We start from the raw sequence: 20874 nt of genomic DNA on the forward strand, positions 1-20874 counted from the left end.
ATGTTTTTCATTCATTTTGTAGTACAGAAAATTGAAACCAGGGCTTTGCACATGCTGGATAAATACTGTAATGCTGATCTACATCCTTAACCCTCAATCATGTTTTTGAAGTTTTGGGTTTTTGAAATATATATTATACCATGTACCAATACTTCTTTCACTTCTGTTGCGGAATAGTATTCTATTGCCTGAATAAACTACATTTTGTCTATCCATTTGACAACTGACAGACTTTCACATTGATTCTACTTTTTTACTATTATGAGTCATGCTGTTGGGAACATTCACTTGCAGCTTTTTAGAGTGGACATGTTTTCATCGGGTAGGTAATTTCATCTGCAAAAACAATACTCTAGGGAACAATTGATGAATCAATTAAATTTAGTACAATGTTTTAAAGAGAAATATACTGTTTCTTTTCTCAGAACTGCATGTTTGTATTTTTAGTTACATTTCACAAGGTTGTTTACTTAAAATCACATTTTACACGTATGAAGATTTTTACATTTTATCCTTGGATTATATTTTGGTTTTGGTTGTGTGTCACTTTAACTTCTATATTTATTTTTGTAAGTGTAAATTTGTACCTGTTTACTAACAACAGCAATTAATAGTCCTAGCATCAGCAATGAAATAGGATATCAAATAGGAAATGCTGATTTCCTGTTTAATTTTTTTGTCTGATTTTTATCTAGTCTTTGCCATATTTTCTGTTTAACTCTTAATTAATTTTTTTTCCTATCAGATGGATATCCTATTTCATGTTGTGGTTCTGTACTACTTCATGGTAATTATAGCAAGGACACTTTATTCCTTACTACTCTACTCTTTTCTGTCCAGCCTTCTCTGCATTTTTATATGACCTATGTGTGAAGTTAACATTACATTTGAGAATACAGACTCTCAAATTAGACATAGACCTCAGATCCCAGTGTCACCAGGATACTAGTTGTTTAGCTTCGGCTTATTTAACCTCTTTGTGCCACAGTTTCCTCAGTTGTGAAATTGGGAAGCCTACCTCATAGTGCTGCTGTGAGAATTAAATACATTTAATATCTTATACAGGCATTTATATTAGAGCCTAGCACATAGTGCTATACATGTGTTAGCAAAGTTCTAGTGCCTAAATATTCAAACATTAACCTCAAATTGCAATAAAGTAATTATTCCTAAGTATTGTATTTTTATGGAAAAAACTGATTAAATATGATTCTCCTAATTAGAAAATGATTTTGGACAAATTATTGAGTTAAAAATATTATTTTGAAGTTTGTCAACTACATGAATGGCATAGAAGTTTTCAGTTTATAAGGAAATAAACAGCAATCTAACAGTATATTTTTATAATCCATATTTTAATTGAATAATTCTTCATAAGAGCCTTAGTAAATTCTTAAATTTAATATGAGATCTTATCATGTGACCTTGCCATTAAATTTTGGATAAAGAGCAGGCTAAGATCTTCTGTAAGAATTGATAGAAATCTTACAGTGGATGAGAGGACATCTATTCTTCCTGAAATCCTTTTCCGTCCTTTATTGAGATGGAGAACAACTGCTCCTTGTTGTTTTTACTCTGTCATAGATAGCCTTAACAGTTTCACTTTTCCTTTTGGCCTTCAGATCAAATCTTCATATGTCTTGTGTCTTTAACCAGTGTTTTGAACATTTCCTTCCAATGAATTAAAAAACCAAAATCCTATGCTTATTAATTTCCATTAGTCTAGAATTGATACCAATTAAAATGCATACTTTCCAAAGGTTCTTGTTTACATGCATGTATTCCTTTAAACTCCTCTGTCTCTTCCAGTCGTATTTGAAATGGACACACATTGTTGCTGTCACCTACTCTAAGCAGTTTAACACTAATAGGCAAATGAACAGGAAGCTGTAGGGTCATCAGTTTCAAGCAAAGCTAGCATTGAGAAGGGAACATTTATAAAGAATTGTGAAATGTACTGTGAGTGGCCACTGGTCATCATTTCAACCTTTCTGACTTCTTAAATTCTATTTCCATAAACTTTACAACTAATGGGTAATGAACTTGTGTTGAGCTGGTTAAATTTCAGCCTTGAGCAATGTCACTTCTATCTCCTCCATATCTCTTTATTTCCTAATTTCTTAATATTTTTAGTACATTTGCAGTATGTAGTGATTGCATTCATCCTGAAGAACTGGTACATGTAAATAACACACAGAAACTTCTTTTTTATGCCCCTACTTCCTTATCTTTAGTGAAGGACTGAGGATAGGAAGTTTGAGTAAACACATATATTAGCTAGTTCGTTTGTTGCCTACACAACAGAAATAAAAGGATCCCAAACCAAGAACCAAAATAAAAGTTAGTCATTCCTATTATAACCATATCTGGCTCTAAATTATTACCTTCTACCAAGCATTAAACCACTTTATAAGTGTGTTTCTTGTTCATGGAACATGCTAACTGGGGGGATAGATAGGACTGGACTTATGTTTTCCAGACTTTTGTAGTAATTTAAACCCAAAAGTTTTGTGGAATATTTTTATATGTTATCAATCAGGTATTTTTCTAAAATGCTACTTTCTTTGTTTTAGTGTGGAACCATCAGAGAATCTACAGTCCCTGATGGAGAAGAATCAGTCCCTGATAGAAGAGAATGAAAAATTAAGTCGTGGTCTAAGTGAGGCGGCTGGTCAGATAGCCCAAATGTTGGAGCGAATCATTTTGGTGAGACCTCAAAACTAAAATTGCAGCAGCTTGGACATTTGCTACCTTTAGTTTCTAAAATATTTAACATGCTTTTCATTATGTAAGACAAGAAAGAAATGTATTTTTATTTCTGTATCCTGTAGGGTGCCCTGTGTGATAATTACTTGGGTGTATAACCGAACAAAGAGAATAGATATAAGAATTACACAGTGAATACCTATATGTCTACCACAAAGTACCTACACGAATCCCATTTTAAAAGTTTTGTTCTAAAATACCAGAAGGGAAAGACCCAAGTGCCTTTGTTACCGTAAGTGCTACCTAACTTTATCCTTAAGACAGGTTAAACATCCCTAACCTGAAAGGCAGAAATAAGAAATGTTCCAAAATCCAAAACTATGAGTGCTAAACTGCACCACAGTGGAAAATTCCACACCTGACCTCATATGATAGATCAGAGTCAAAATATAGGTATAATAAAAATATATGAAATGAGCTTTGGGCTGTGTATAAGATGTACATGAATCATAAATGAATTTTGTGTATAGACCTGAATCTCATCCCTAAGATATCTTATGATATATGCAAATATTCCAAAATCTGAAAAATGTGAACTGTGAAGCATGTCTCGTCCCTAGCACTTAGAAAAAGGATATTTATCCTGAACCAAGCAACTGTTCCCTCACTAAGTTCTTCCCTAGTTCTTCCCTAGCTCCCTTTCCCTAATATTGTTCATTTCATATCCCATCCTAATAGCTTCCATGGTGAAATACAACAGCTGGGAAATTAATTTTAATTCATTAATTCATTTTCCTTGTCATTAATTTCCAAATAGTAGATCACTATGTAACTGATTATACCAGTTTTTAAAATTATTTATATATGTTTAAGATACATGATAATTACATTCATTTTGGGGAATTAGCGTATCTATGATATATATATATATATATATATATATATATATATATATTCATTTTCTTGATTATTTTGTATCAATGTTCCCTCTAGTCCTCCTCTTTCCCCCCTTCCCTAGATCCCCTTCCCTATCTATAAAATGTCTATCCTTATGTTTTTACCATCTTATTTATTTTGCTCTGTAAATTTATATTTTGAGTGAGAAACCATGTGATATTTAATGGGTGTGTGATTTATTTCACTTAACACTGTAATCTTAAGATCTATCCATTTTCCTACAGGTGACTCAAGTTTGTCCTTCTTTGTGGCTAATACTGTTATGTCTCTATACCACATTTTCTTTATCCGTTCATCTATTGATGGGCATGTAAGATATTTCCATATATTAGCTATTGAGTTTACAACAATTGTGAATCCTACTGTCTAATAGTAACCTCCTATATCTGTATGTGCTGGCTTTGTCACTAAACATTTTTTTTATTCATCTAAATATATCTCAATCATTTGTTGGACAACCATTGCTGCAAACAAAAATGAGTTTCCACCAGAATGTCATTGAACCTCTGTAACTTACATATATTCATGCATTAGTGTGCTCTATAGTCAAAAAAGGTAAGCTGCTTAAAGTTTTCTTTAAAGGAAGTCAAATTCTACATCCATTGTATCCTTCATTGCTAGCAAAAGGGTGAGAGTAGAGGCAGGCATGGTAACACACCAGTAGTTCCAGGCAAAAGGAGGAGAACTGCAAGTTAAGCTGAGCCTGAGCAACCTAACAAGATTCCATCTCAAAATTAAAGGCAGGGACGGGGACATAGATATTGCTCAATGGAAAGCTCTGAGTTCAGTCTCAGGTGTCTCAGAAAAATAAAACATAACAAAATCAAAAAAAAAGTAAAAATGAGATTTGAGAGGTTATATATATAATTTTCTGTCCCTACTGCTGCATTTTATGCCTTTGAAGTAACTCTAGAAGCCATGTTTTACATGTATGTAAGTGTGGCCGACTTAATAGATGGTATTTACGATTCTAATCCTTATCTAACCTTTGTATGGTTGTTACGGTGGCTACCTGATAGGCTTATTATTTTGATATCTTGTCAAAGCCTCATGAAAAGCACAACATTTTTGTCCTCTATAAACTATCTTTCCTAAATTGTGTAATATCCAGCATATCACAGATTCTGGGATTGCAGTAAAATTGAAAATGCTTTTAAAAACATAGCTACCTTCTGCCATTTCTCTTTTCACTAACATCAGTCTTGTGCTTTACCCCTTTTCTTGCTTTCTTTTGCTATAAAACTAGCCTATCATATCAGACCATGTAACTTTTTATAAAAAAACATCTCATATTTAAAATGAGGCTCTTTTATAAGTTAAATTCCCTGGTAGTGGGGCTAAGGAATAATGCAGTGTAGGAGGAAGTTTAAAGTGAATTTTTTCAAACAACAGGGAATAACATGCCAATAAGTATTTCTTCTTCCTCCAGTTGCAGAGTTCTTTATGGAATTAAGACTTCACATTCCACTCCATGATCTGAACTTCATGCAAGCATCAAACTCAGCTGCTCTGATATTTTTAGTAGCTCATGTTGACTTTAGAGCGAATTTCCATGACTGTTAATAAACACATTTACAAGTAATCAAAGCCCACTAAAACCTCCAATACAGCAAAAGAGGCAGCTTCTCTACCCCGGTTTCATTCATAGGAGAGGAGAGTGCATAATTAGGTAAACCTGTCAGGCACTGCCACTGATGATTTTTTGGGTCTTTGTTGCAGACAGAGCAGGCAAATGAAAAAATGAGCACCAAGCTGGAAGAGCTCAGACAGCATGCAGCGTAAGTTTCCTACCAGATAGTTATCAACAATCTATCCCACCTTTGTGTCCCGTCATGGATCTTCTGGTCTTTGTGGTATAATTAACACTTGTGTTCTTTTGCTCAAATTTTCAGCTGTAAACTGGATCTTCAAAAGCTAATAGAGACTTTGGAAGACCAGGAATTAAAAGAGAATGTGGAGATAATTCGTAACTTGCAACAAGTGATTATCCAGCTCTCAGTAAGCCAGGTAGAACCACTGTATATAGCATTTGTCATTTTCATTTGTCTGTCTTCAAGCATATAGGCATTTATAACTGAGATTTTGCTGAAACTACTGGATTATGAGCTGCTTGAAGACAGTGAGTCACCATGGAACATTGAATATAATCTAAAAATTGAGTTCGTTAAAACACTCATAAGGCAGGCACAGTAGCACACACTTCTAGTCCTAACGATTCAAGGAGACAGAGCTATGATAAGTACAACTTTGAAATTAGACTGGGCAACTGAGTGAGACCTTGCCTCAAAATAAGTGTCCCTGTGTTCAGTCCCCTTTAACACAGACTCACGTGTGCACACTCACACACACACACACACACACACACACATTCATAGGTCATGTATACAATGATACATTAATACAGTATTTCCATATTCAATCAAACAACATAGTAGGACAAAACTGTCTTTTTCCTAAAAAGTAGCAGTCATTGACTTTCTGTCTTCTCCGTGTAGACTAATTTAATAAGGCCCTGATTTTAAATCATGTCCCAATAAACTGGATTCGGCAGAGACAAGAAGATGGCGGCTTGCTAGGTAGCTGGGTAGAGAGCCTCTTTGGGAAAAACAGTTCAGATGTTGGAATTTGACAACATGGAGAGGGCTAGACAAGTAGAGAGGGATTCTCACAACCCCAGGAAGAAGCTGAAGGAAAAAGAAAAATAGGAAGAGGAAGAAAAAACACGGATGGCGGGCTAGAGCCAGATGTACTCACTGAGATCCTTCCCGCACTGCGCTGGGCGCACCGTGGAATCAGACAATTCAAGGTGGCACTGAAGCTGTGGCTGCCGATAATGGGATTTGGTGAGTCTCAGGCCGTTGGCAAGAGGACACGGCTCAGCATGAAATGGAGCCAAGGGAAGAGCTGCATTAATTCTCGGTGAGTGCTGGAAATTAGGTCTTGTGGTGGGTGTGGCCAGCTGGAAGACATCTTGAAGTGGGGTATGGTGGCATCAGTCATCTGCCCCTGTGCCAGAGAGGACTGGTGGGAACAGCTTGGGCTGAGTCACGCCCCTGGTCAGGACCCAATAGCCAGGAACAAAACTGTCCTGACCCTGTGATGTCCACAAAGCAAAGGCTAAGTTGCTGAAGGCACCTGCTGGTTGACTGGCTCAGAGGAGAGGGGTCAGCCCACAGTCCCTTCATGTACCTTAGATAACAGCAAACTGGAGAGGGCCTGAGAAAACTCCACCACACACCTGTCTGAAAGAAACCAGAAACATGAAAAGAGAAAAAAATAAGAAAAAACATCCAGCTGCTGATCATGGGAAAATAAGCCCAGGAGAGGTAAATACAGAAGAGAACCAGTGCGGCAATCATGCAATATTAGCCAGAACTTCAGCCTTCATGACCTCATAGATGAACTTAAAATTGAAATTCTAATCCAAGTGAGGCAAGATTTAAAAAGATTAATAAAAGAAATGCTAAGTCCCTCTCAAGTAGACACAGATGAAAGAATGGAGGAACCCAGAAAGAATGAGAAACCTTTGGTGAAGAATATAAACAAAATCTAGAATACATGAAACATATCCAAAGAGATTACCAGGAAATTAAAAACTCCATTGAAAGCTGGCAAAATGCCTTGACAGAAACCAAAGTTAGCCTTTCGAAACTTGGAGAGAGATTTACAATGTGTAATCGTGAATGAAAAGACCTATTAAAAAAAACAAAGAACCAGGAAGTAACAATTCAAAGGCTAGAAGACAACAGAAGGATCTGTAACTTAAGTATAAAAAATGTGAGCGAAGAAGCAGAACTAACCACAAATGAATTACAAAGGCTATTCACAGAAATAATTTAGGAAAACTTCCCAAGCATAGGAAAAAGAAATGATATTCAGATAAATGAGGCATACAGAACTCCAAGCAACTACAACCAAAACACATCTACACCCAGATATGTAGTAATCAAGATCCCAGAAATCTACCACAAGAACAGAATATTAAAATCAGTCAGAGAAAAGAAGCAGATCACCTACAAAGGAAAAATCATCAAAATAATGACAGACTTATCAACACAAACTATCAAATCGAGATGAGCCTGGGGGGGAAATAGTCCAAGCCCTGAAAGAATATAACCTAAAAAACTCTCTCTCAAAATTAATGGAGAAATAAGATGTTTCCAACACAAAGAGGAACTGTGGGGGTTCATGGCCACCAATCCAACCCTACAAAAAATACTGAAGGACATTCTAGAGAGAAGAGAGAGAAAAAGTACCAGGATTCTAGCAACTGTGGCAGAGAGGCCTCAATGAATGGGCAGACAGTGGAATGAAGGAGAAAAGTAGACAAATAATAGCAGAAAAATAGAATAGCAGAGATGAGGCAGAGAAGGTAAGCTATAATCTTTAATATAGATAACTTTGATACACTAACAAAAAGAAACACAGACAGAGTAGATTAGGAGGCAGGATCCATCAAGATGCTCTGAATAGGAAATATAATCAACCTGAAAGAGGGTTAATAAACTGAAAGTCAAAGGTGAGAAAATGATGCTCTAAGTGACAGGGAATCAGAGAACTAGGGACAACTCATCCAGCAGCCGCAGATAGGTTGGAAAGTTATGACACTTTTGTGCAGCGTAGAGCTACACAGCTAGAAGGAAGGAAAACCTTGTGGCTTTAGGAAGTAAAGGAATACAGCTCAAGATCAAGCTCAGGGGGAAAAAGGTTCAATATCACTTAGATAACAGGTTACACCCCCTAATCTAAAAACTATAGGAGCTAGTGGGACCCAGAATATACAAAGCATCCTGAGAAGGGGAAAGGTGAGGAATTGCCTAGAAAAGGAAGGCAGAGGACATTGTTAATAATGTATCAGGATTTAAAAGCCACAGTAGTCTTATTGCTCTGTTTAGTTTGATTGTATTTTGTTCAGCTCTGTCTACTCAAACTAGATTTGAGGGCACAGTTATCCAAAAATAGGCTATACCATGGTAACTATCCTTAATTTCCTATTAACTTAAACTGAAGCCCTGTATTACTTACGTTGTCTGACTACAACTGATCTTATTTGAAGCTGGTTTGTTAAATTGCTGTTTTGCCTTGAATGATTTTATTCAAATTTGGTATGCGTGATGGTCTAAGAGTGAGGCAACTACTCTGAAGATGACACGATATAATAAGATACCCATTCTGGTTTGATTATTAACTGCTTTTGAAGTCCTACAAGGTCTCCAAAGTTGTGTTTTTATTAAAATAGCTATGTAATGCTATGTTCGATTATATTATGACTAAAATAACAAGAAAAAGCATAGTAACTACTGTAGATCACCTAATATTATGGTTTTATATGTCTTTTTCATTTCATGTTTTTCTAGGAATTTGTTTGGTTGTCTTGTTTTGATCTGTTTTTCCCTAAAATACAGAAAGGATAGATAGACGTGTAGAGATTCACACATGGGGAGAATTTCTAAACAGTTTCAGGAACAGATTATATAATGCACAATGTAATGAATGGATACTCGAGACACTTAAGAAACCCAATGCTAATTCTGTAGCATTATGATATAAAATCTAGCAAAACTATTATTCACTGTTCAGAGTGATATTAGTCTAGTCTCTTATGTTCAATTTCAGCATACGTAAAGATAAAGACGGCTACTACAAAGAGAATGAGGAATATTATGGTAGTCATTTTTTTTTTGTCTTTTTCATTTTTATCGGTACCAGGGATCGAACTCACGACTGCACACTTGCAAGGAAGGCGCTTATGACGCTGAGCTAAATCCCCAGCCCCTATGGTAGTCATTATTGACTTCCCCAATGTCAGGTCTTGAAGACTTAAAAAGCCTTCATCATCCTGTTATGATTAGATTAGTTCTATAATGTTCAGTATGTATTCAATGTGTGTGAAGATGGGGACAACTATTTGGAAGAAAACTAGAGACAATAAGACAGACAGTGAAGATCTCCAGTGGACTTGCTTTGAAATCAGTGTTTCTTAAAATTGTTTCCTTATGATCTGTTTTGTTCTGTTTTGTTATGTTTAATCTTACCCTCTTTCAAATAAAAAAATAAATAAATAAACTGGATCCTGAGAGATAGCTTAGGGTAGCCAGAACTACTGTCTCTTTACTAACCAATAATAAATACATTTGAATGACTGTTCTCCCATAAATTTTTATTTATGTTTAGAACTGTTATACTAGTTGTTGGGTATGTTTAGGGATAATGGTGATTATTTATTGTTGTTCCCTCCATAAGAAAAAGTTTTACAATCCTACCTAAAACAGGGGCTGGGGATTTAGCTCAGCGGCATAAGTACCTGCCTTGCAAGCAGGCGGTCGTGAGTTCCATCCCCAGTACCGATAAAAATGAAAAAGACAAAAAAAAAATCCTACCTAAAAGATCTATTTTAATGTTTGATATTCCTTCTCTGCCTTAGTCCTATATGCTTTTAAAAAGTTAAAATCATGCTATAACATTATGTTAAGAGGTGGTCATGGTTAGGTTTTTTTCATCTACACTATATTATCAGTAAGCAGTATTTGTAAATGCCTGGTGATAATTCCTAGTTCTTGTAAGGTTTTTATTTTGCCAAAACAATGAGCCTCCTATCCCTGGTCTTACACAGGGATTTTAGAATTGCCATTAGAGTATCACAAAATTATTTGTATGTAGATTTAGTCATGTATACATGTACTAGACAAGTATATACCACTGAACTATATCCCCAGTCCTAGATTTATTCATAAAGAGTAAATGAAAAAAATCCCATACAACATTATCAGGGGAAAGGTTATATAAACTCCCTGAAAACTAGTAGGCAGTGTTTTAGACCAAATAATTCTATATAAAATTCATGATCAGTCCAAAATGACGGTTCATTTATCTAATAATTAAGGTCGAATAATTGAGAATTGAAGCTCCAGAGTCAGGCAAATTCTGGTGTGAATCCAGTTCTGCCACTTATTTACTATATGTCCTTGCTAAATGTTGTATTATTGTCAGAAGGATATATTAAGTGACGCAAATGAAACTTAAAGGCTTTATTCAGTTGAAATGCTTGGGGAGCACCTGAACTCCAGATAACTGTCCAAGTGGAGCAGAATGTTTATAGGGTGAAGAAAAACATATGTCCATGTAGTTTGGTTCAGGTGGCAGATTTTTTTTTTATTTTTTAATTTTGTGTGTGTGTGTAACCAGGGATCGAACTCACGACCTTGGGCTTGTCAAGCAGGCGCTTATACTACTGAGCTAAACCCCCAGCCCACGTTTTTATTGTTAATTGCTGTAAAACTTTCAGCTAGAGGTTGTTCCAGTCTTTATTTCTCTTCCTAGAGATAAGAATCAGTTTATTTTTTAAGAGTTGTTTTTGCAAGCTTTGTAGTTTATAAGTTGATTAAAGTTCACAGATAGGAATGATAGCACAAAAAAAGTGAGAAGGAGTTGAGGACTGAAGACAAGAAAAACAGAATCCTTCTGTTTTTTTTTTTTTTTTTTTCATATTAGCAGTGTGAGCAAAGTGCACTGGAATCACCAAGAAGTGGTGACTATTAGTCTGGAAAATTCAGGAAGATGTCACAGAATAAACTGGCTCCTGAAATAAATAGGACTTTGCCATACAGACAAGGGAAAAAGAACAATCTATACAGATGAAAAGTTGTATGCAAAGGTAAAGAGGTATGAAATTTTTGGAAATGGATGTTCAGTGTAGCTGAAGTGTAGGATCCATGCCAAAGAATAGCTATCATAAGACAAACGTCACCATCTATAGTTCTACTTAAATATAATTGAAACATCTGATTTATGAAGCTCTACTATCAGTTGCCTCTGAATTAAGGTAATCTAGGGTAAAGAAGCCTATTGGATCCCAAATTTACAAGCTGAGAAGATAATGACCCCAGGCAGCATGGTTCATGGCCACTACACTAATCTTAGAGGATTTCATATAGCTTCACTTCTGGAGATTTTGAATCACTTGGGAAAAATGAAAGAGACCTATGAAATCAAATTAATAAAATAAGATAATGCATCCTCACTGAGGGTCTGGCAACATGACTGGTGCCTGGTGTGCCTGTAGAGGAAGTTGTTAGTGGTGACTCTCTCAGAGGAACTGTATAGAATTGCTGTCTGCCACTAGAATGCACGTGGCACACTTGGTAGGAGGGTGCTAAAGATTCCCACAAGCTGATAAAGTTCCTGGCTTCTATCCACTGTTACAGTTACATAGAGTAAAGCTTTTTATCCAAGGCTCCTGCTGGACCCTTGAATCAGAGTTCTCCACATCTATTGTTTGGAGACTCTCCCAGCTACATAGCTTTTTTGGAAATACACAGCAATGTATCCTGTGGCTCTTATTAAGGCTTACTACAATGAAAGTAAAATGTTTCAAATGTAAGTACTTGTGCCCTTCATTCTCGATTAAAAGTATTTTTATTTTAAGTGATAGGTGGACACCTCTTTTCAGTTTTGAAGGCAACTTTTGTTCCTGGATATTCCTCCTGGGGCTTTAAGCACCAAACTGTACCAATTTCTTCCTTTAAAATATAATTTAAGCAGACCTACCTGCAAGGAAATTCATGCTGTCCTTTTAGTTCCTACCACATCAAATAATATTTTTGTTTATGTCCTCTCCCCTAAGACCAGTTCTATAAAAAGCATTTTTTGTGCCTGGTAATGGTAGTACATACCGCCTACAAGAACAAACTTGCATTTTAGAAGATTTTAATAGTTACTGGAGCACAATGTACCCTAATCTTAGTACCCTTACCTTTAGCAAATCATATCTATTACAGAAGATTTTAAATTGTAATCTTATAATGGAGGCTTGAAAAAGAAGAGGTCCATTAGATTAAAATACATCCAATTTTTATATATTTACATTTAAGACTGTAAAAGCAGAAACCTTCCATTTTCGTGGCAAAACATGTCACCATAGCTCTCAACTTAAACTTTAACATTGTAAAATTTAATTGGGCCAAAAATCAATGATAAACTCACAATAACAACATGTGTTCTCCAAAAATTAATCCTGACCATCTGGAAGATACTAGAAAACATCTCCAAAAGCCAGTATTAATAATCCCTAATATTTTCAGATAGCGCTATAACCATTGCTTATATTGAAAATTGAAATATAGAAAGAGGAAAGAGAGACCTGTAACGTGTAATAGATTGCCTTGCTGTTTTTCAAAGAATAATTTAGTTTGTATTACTCATGGAGAATTACTAGTACTGTAAATCAGATGAGAAGAATTCAGAGCTTCCTTTGAGTGCTTTTTTGAGCCTGACTGGTTGGGAATCAGCAGAAACAGGAAATGCTTCATGAATAGCACTTATTAAGGGCCTCTTCACTCCTTGCCTTAAAGATACTGAGATTCAATTTTCAGTTGTAAATTAGGCCAGGCCTGGTGGCATACATCTGTAATCCCAGAGGATCATTGAGAGTTGGAGGCTGGGCTACATAGTTCAAAACCAGCTTGAAGTACACAGTGAGACTCTGTCTCAAAAAAAAAGGAAAAGCTATGTAATGTTTCACAAGGCTGATACAGAGACTCCATTGACTTTGTGTACTAACTCTAAGTTCTTTTTGCTATTGCACCAATAGCTATTTCATGCATGACCTTCCTTTTTTTTTTTTTTTTTTTTTTTTTTTGAGACAGGGTCTCTCTAGGCAGTTCAGGCTGGCCTTGAGCTAACTGTGTACCCCAGGCTAGTCTGGAACTCCCAATAATCCTGCCTCAGCCTCCCCGGAGTGCTGGGATTACAGGCGTGAGACACCACGCCTGGCTATAATGCATGACCTTTCAACAATACATTCTTTCCAGGGCCTTGTAGTATCACTTAAACAAAAGCAATGATCTACATGTTACAATGCCAAATAAAGCCTAAATTCCAGTGATAAGAACAGATCTTGCTCATATGATAGTCTATGAATAAATTAGTCCTAATAAGTGGCTTTTATGTTTCTCTAAAAAAGAAATTTGCCTACAAAGGGAATTTGTCATTCTCTTGGGTAGTATTTACCGTTTCCCTTATAGTAAACCTACAGAAGTTTTAGATGATCAGTTCTTATCTATAGGAAAGACAGGGGTGCTGTAATATATTTTGACTTCATAAGCATAGTTTTTCAGGGTACCCACCTAAGACACTGATGTCATGTAAGATGCCATGTTGATAAGATGTGGCTAGGCTTGCATACTAACAGAGATAGACTTTGTGGTAGAACCATAAAAAGAAAAGGCAGAATTTTGTAAAATGGGGTAAAAACTTTAGTTTGTTGAGGTGGTTGTTTTACTCTTACTTATAGTGATCTCTAGCAGAGGGAGAAAAGCATAACAAATATGTCAGTTGTCACATGACACAATTGTTTTTATAGAGACTACATAATTGCCTTTTATGAGGAAGAAAGATTATTTAGAGATGGGAAATGGAAATGAATGGTTGTTAGGATATCAGTGACTTGAAAATAGAGCTCTCAAATGATCCTTGTGTATACTGTACTTGAAAAAATTAAATAACCAATATAAAATCAACAACAAAATTTACTTCAAAATCTTTTCCTAAATCAAAACATTTATCACTGCAGGATGAAACTGTTGCTTGCATGGCTGCAGCCATTGATACTGCAGTGGAACCAGAAGCTGTAAGTAACTGGACACTTTGTATGGAGCTACAAGCTCTAACTGCTATTTCCTATAATTTATCCATTGACTGAAGAAGAGAATCTGTCATTACTATCATTCTCCTTAGAATGCCCTGGAAATCCAGAAATCTTTATATAAATCTCAGTTTCATAAAATCTTTGGCTTAGATAGGCTCTTTATCTAATAGTATAACTGATGATAAATAGAACTTCTCAGGGGTGTCACATTCTATATTTGCGTGGCTTACTAATTTCTTGTTATATCTCAATATTCTGCATCTGCTGTCCAGTGAGTTAAAATGAGGAAAGAACAATGTTGGAAATTATGGCAAAGCCCAAATGGCATTAGAGGAAAAATGGAAGAGATTTTTTTCTTCTGAGCATATTTTCTGTAAATGGGATGTTTAGGGGTGAAAATTACTAAAGAAATTATTTTGAGTGTTCAGATCTTAGAGATAAATAAAATGTATTTAATGTTACAGAGTAAAGTCAAAATGAAAGGCCAGAAGATGGTTCACTTGAGATAGCCTTTTACCCCTAAACTAAATATATCTGTTGGTGGTTTTCATATCCTGGGAAAAAAAAGAAGATAAATGAGATATTAAGATCAGTTGTGCGAGAATAAATGAATCTTTCTCTCCCCCATTCTCAAAGTGTCATTTCCAATGTCTTTTCTTCTCTAAGGACCCCTTGTAAAGAGGTAACAGTAAGGAATGTCGGCCAAATCAAAAAAGAAAAGAAACTTCAGTGGCTCTACAAAAGTCAGAATATTATGAGAGTACTTATGTGAACAGGAAAATAGGCTACCTTAATTTATTTCAGATGCTTGAAACATACATTATTATTTAAGAAGCCATAATAGTGAAAGAACAGAGGTATCGCTAATAGAGGGAATGACTGTGAGACTTCACAAAATAGTGCCTAATTTCTAGTATCTCTTATAAACTAATATCCTCTATTACCCTCATCATTATCTTTTGTAGCAATTGGAAACCAGTCCAGAGACCAGCAGGTCTTCTGATGTTTTCACCACTCAACATGCTCTACGGCAAGCTCAGATGTCAAAGGAGCTGACTGAGTTGAATAAAGCCCTTGCACTGAAAGAGGCTCTAGCAAGGAAGATGACTCAGAATAACAGCCAACTACAGCCCATTCAGTTCCAGTACCAGGTAACATATTTTCTAGAACATTTGGTCCTGTCTACCATTTTTGGCTGAATGGAAAGAAAACAAGCCCAACATTTTTGACCATATAAATACAACATGATATACGTGGTCTGACAGTAGAGTTGTACTGTTGTTGTTTTTTAAAGATATGTTCATTATAAGGTACCTATATCTTTGTCCCATTTAATCTCATGTTATAATAAATGTGGTCCTTACATGTAGAGAAAAATTGTATTCTAATAACTGTGCCTGGTTTCCAAGAAAGGCACATCTCTTAGATGGTCTAAGTTACAGTATAGATTACGAAAAGACTAGTAGTAGATGTAACATGACTTGGAAAGTGACTAAATTTTTCCCTAGTGCTAGTCTGCAGTGGTCTAGCTAATTGATAATCAAGTCTTTATTTTCTGTCCTGGTTCATTTTCCCTACATCTATTGCATAACCATTAATCTGGGACTATCATCCTGGGAATTTGCTTTGCTTCTCACCTCTTTGCTGAAATATATTCCATGCCTTGCTCCTCCTTGGCATACCTCTTTGTTTTGGTGGAATAAAACCCCAAGAGCTTTCTGAGAAAGCATGCATGAAAGGAAAATATTTTAAAGCTTTGCATATATGAAGGGTTTTTTTTTTTGTTTTTGAACTCATTAGTTTGGTTGGGTTTATAACGCTCTCAAAATTGTTTTCCTTTAGAATTTTGAAAGGCTTGCTCCATTGTCTTCTATTTCCAATATTGTTATTTAAAAATCCATTATGATTCTTTGTACTTGACCTGTATCCTCCCACTCTAGAAATTTGCAGGATCTTCTCTTTGTCCCCAAGTGTTGTTTAATTTCACAACTATGTGCCTGGGTGTGGGTTTTTTCTCATTTATTGTCCTTAGTGCTTAGTGGGTCCTTTTGATCTAAAAATCTGTGTTCTTTTTCCTCAGTTTTCTTATGTCATTTTTTAAATAATGCCTTCTCTCGGTTTGCTCTTTTTTGCACTCCTCTTAGTCAGATATTGAATGTCTTATAGTTTGTTTTGTTTTTCTTACACCTTCCTATTTGTCTTTTTATTCTACTCTTTGGGAAGTTTCCTTCCAATTCTTGATCAACTTTTATATGCCTACTAGTTTCCAAGATATATTTTTGATCTTATTATTATTTCTTCTATTCTTTTTTTGTTGATACTCTACCCATATCTAAGGACAGGAATTAAAATTTATAGAGGCTTTCTTCTTGCCTTGCTTCTGTATCCTTCACATTTTCTTTCTTTAGTATGTTTAATTCACTTTCGTGTAAGATGTAACACATATATTGTGTATGTAGTAGTATATCATGTAATATATAACAATACATATTATATGTAACAGTATATTATGTGATAGTATTATGTAACATATATAAAAGTTTAAATGTTCAATATGTACATGTTTAAATGTATACAAAATATGTCTAGAAAATCTACACCAACCTGATAAAAGTGGTTAATTCTAGAGAGGGAACTGGAATTTTGGCAGAGATGAGGTAATCAAGGGGACTTGATGTTTATATATGTTATCCAGCTTGTTTTTCACAAAAATATTTTTATAAAGTAATTCAATGAGTAAATATATATAATATAAATTTATTTTTCTTATTTTCTTTATTGTTATTGAATAAATATCTAAAGCAACAATATCTAAATATTTAAATATCTAAAGCAACAATAAATATCTAAATATTTAAATATCTAAAGCAACAATAAAATAATGAGTTTGATTTTTAATATTTATTCTTAATTGGCTCAGTATTATTGCTTGGAAAACAACTCTAGCCTATTTAGAAAGCTTTTCTGAGGTAGCCTGCCTAGCCTCCCTCTGCTTCTTTGTGTCAGTCTGATACTGATCTGGGGCCTTTATACAATATCCTTTGTTGCCAGCCACTCATCAGTCAATTTCCTATAGTCTTTTTTACCTATAAAAACAAAATGGAACCTGATAATTGGGTTTTCTCAGTCTTAGAAACTGCTAAATTTCAATTTCTACCATTTGCTTTCTAAATATATGCAGAACTGTAGTTGCTATTGATTGAACAGATAATTTTGAAGTTCTAATATTTATGCAGCTCTAAAATTTATAAATGTTTATCTTAAATGATCTTCCCAGAAACCCTGTGAGGTCTTCTACTGCCCTTTTTATTCTGTTTTATTTTGAGACAGGGCCTTACTAAGTTGCCCTGGTTGGCCTCAAATTTGTGATCCCTCTGCTTTAGCCTCCCACATAGCTGGAACTACAGGTATGACATCACACCTGGCTCATGTTACTGTTAATTAGTCACATAAAAAGACAAAGTCTTTAGAGGCCTGTAGGCCACCACTAGGGACAATGATTCACTAGAAGCAAATAGTCATAGTTAAGATGTATAACAATGAAAAAATTCAAAGAAAAATCAGAAAGAAGAAGACACATGGGCCAAGTCTGTGGGAAACCAAACACAAGCTTCCAAAAACTCCTCTCACAGTGGAGTCACAAACCAACTCATTTATTCCTCTGCTAAGTGATTGTGATTATGTGTGAAAGTTTCTGTGCTAGGGAAGCCCTGCTAAGCTAGAAGTCCAGAGCTTTTACCAGGAGTCAGTCATGTGGGCATTCTCTGCCTTATACATGCCAAGATTCTAGAGTTCCAGAAAGAAGGCAGATATTCGTGGTAAATTACATTGTTTGTACAGTTTAGGCATTAGTGAGCCACTCTTATTAGTTAGGGCATGGCAAGAAACCTACCAAAATCTTAGTTCCCACACACTTGCCAAGAGCCAACATTGCATGCTGGGCTTTTAAAGATAGCAGTCTACAGCCTGGTATAATTCTTTTTTGAGAGAAACTAAAGCCGAAAATGATTTTTCATTAAAAAAACTTAAATAAGACAGTAGATATCTCAGTGAAGATGCAGACCTAGGCCTTTGGATTCCAAGTCCATGCTTTTCCTGCTGTGTAACTTTAATCACTGAGTCAAAAGCAAATATGTTAGTGTGTAATCGAAGTAGATAAATTTAATTCACAGTTCCTCAAGACATAAAATGTTAGTGATTTTCTTCCTGTGCTATATAATGCTTTATTTCTTCTTGACCGATAATCTTTCTAGGATAACATTAAAAATCTAGAATTGGAAGTTATCAATCTGCAGAAGGAAAAGGAAGAATTGCTTCTTGAACTTCAGACAGCAAAGAAGGATGTCAACCAAGCCAAGTAAGAATAAAGTCAATGAAAGTTAAGTCCTTACTATGTATAAGGAATCTTAGAATAAATAGAGCTAGAACACCAATTTATTATCCTGAATGGTTTAAATCTAGTGTAGGTAGGAAACCTAAACATAAGAAAAGTTAAGTAATTAAGATTTTAAAATCATATTGAGCATAACAATAAAAGAATACCATAACATAGTACACGATTAGTAGCTAAATAAATTTCTTAGGCAGTAAATATATTAAGAGGTCAGGAGCAGGGTATGTCTCTTCAAGCTGACTGATCAAGCAAAGATTTATGCAAAGTTAGAATGGAAATGGATATTTGAAAGATTATCAGACCTTCTAGACAAAAACAATTTCCTTACCCCTGAAGTGATGGTAAATTAGCTTGTGGATGTATATTAATATCCAAGCTAGTGATTAAAAAAATCAATCTAACTGGCCCTTAATTAGTTAAGAATTTCCTTAGTGACTCTGTTTTATATCTATTGAATCTGAATTTCATGGTAGAAAATTATATTGAATGTTTACTTTCTGTTTAAGTTTATGTAATACTCATCAGAATTATTCCTTATAGGTAAAATGAAGTGAACAGCCTCAAAGAACCATTCTTTTGACACATATTGTTGGAAAAGAGTGTATTAAAGCAATTCATCATTGTATATACAATTTTATTTTTCAAATGTTTTTATCTAGTATTACGCTTTTATTATTGAGACAGTTTTGGTTGTTTGGGTAGTCTTTTTTGTTTTAAAAATGACCATATATCAAGGTTATGAGACTCACATTGAATTTTTTTAATATATAAAGTTGTTTTTCCTTTTTTATTAGTATATCTTTTCAGTACATAATAAATACATTCATCATGGGTAATTGGTATATATACATATCAAATCATGATCCTTTTTACTTCCCACCAGCCTGTCTCCCCCATGCTGAGATTCCCTTACCATCTATACATAATCTATCTACTTCCTATCGTCTTTTATTTTGCTCTGTAAAATTATTTGTATTTTTGGTTTCTCATATAAGAGAAACCATGCAATATTTAACCTTCTATGTCTGATTAGTTTCATTTAGCATTATGGTCTCAGGTCACATCCATTTTCCTACAGAGGACTCAAGTTTAGTTTTCTTTGTGGTGAAGTAGCTCTCCACTGTGTATGTATGCCACATTTGGAGTCCAGCTCTGTTGGAATTAGTCTTCACTCCTACTACATCTGTTTTTAGGTTGAGTGAGCGTCGTCGCAAACGTCTCCAAGAGCTGGAGAGTCAAATAGCTGATTTAAAGAAGAAACTAAATGAACAGTCCAAACTTCTGAAACTGAAGGAATCCACAGAGCATACTGTCACCAAACTGAACCAGGAGATACGGGTAATAAGCTCTCATCCTTGTATTTATTGCATTGGAATTTACAGATTAAGGTGTTCCATTTAGAATTGTACCATGAAGTTTCTTTCAGGTGAGAAAGTACTAAGCAGAACAACAATTTTGAGTGCATTTCCACAAATATCTCTGAAATAACTATTGTGTTGGTTATCATCTATAACATGAATAATAAAACCATGCTTTCATACTCAGTTTCCCTTTTTATTTTTTCATTCAGAGTTCAATGTTAGATTATCTGAAACAAAAGGACAAAAATCTCTTTCTCTTTTTCTTTTTCTCTCCTCTCCCTCTTTCCCTTTTCTTCTCTCCCTCCATTTTGATACAGCATCTTAACCACTACATATAGTCCAGCCAGGCTGTGGAACTTAATGTGTAGCTGGCCTCAAACTCCTGATTCTCTTGCTTCACCCTCTAGAGTACTAGGATTATAAGTGTGCCCAGCAAGAGATCTCCAAGTTTGGTGGTGATATCCTGATCATCTTCCATGAGCATGTAATTTTGTAAGGTAGTAGCAAAATAATGACCCCTGGAAAATATTCTCAGTTATTTAATTTTCATTGTCTAACATCTGCCAAATGGTGGTTACAAGTCACTTGTACTGAAACTTTTGGAATGTAATGGTTCCTGAGTAGACTTGTCCTTGAGGCTTAGTAGATATTTCCTTGAATTTTCATTTGTATACTGTGAATTTAGGGCTAGATTTAGCTTGTAGGGACATTTTTCTTTTGATTTCTTAAGAATGTTCATTTATGTAGTCTATACTTAGAAGCCTTGTGGAAACCTAGAATTATTACAGACCTAATCAGGAAATCTGTTGGTG

General features: G+C 35.1%; 1 protein-coding gene across 1 annotated transcript in view; it reads left to right on the top strand.

Moving 5' to 3' along the window:
* The window catches only part of Kif4a (kinesin family member 4A), a 115217-nt gene that overhangs the window by 58398 nt on the left and 35945 nt on the right, over positions 1 to 20874 (top strand). Inside the window, exons 11-17 of the mRNA XM_013153713.2 lie at positions 2574 to 2706; positions 5383 to 5441; positions 5556 to 5670; positions 14234 to 14290; positions 15274 to 15459; positions 18562 to 18665; positions 19895 to 20039. Coding sequence (XP_013009167.1) covers positions 2574 to 2706; positions 5383 to 5441; positions 5556 to 5670; positions 14234 to 14290; positions 15274 to 15459; positions 18562 to 18665; positions 19895 to 20039 — 799 coding nt within the window. The remainder of the gene's footprint in view (positions 1 to 2573; positions 2707 to 5382; positions 5442 to 5555; positions 5671 to 14233; positions 14291 to 15273; positions 15460 to 18561; positions 18666 to 19894; positions 20040 to 20874) is intronic.

Source organism: Cavia porcellus, unplaced genomic scaffold (genome assembly GCF_034190915.1).
Source record: "Cavia porcellus strain 051 isolate PalLab524CR breed Dunkin Hartley unplaced genomic scaffold, mCavPor4.1 scaffold_3, whole genome shotgun sequence".
NCBI lineage: Eukaryota > Metazoa > Chordata > Mammalia > Rodentia > Caviidae > Cavia > Cavia porcellus.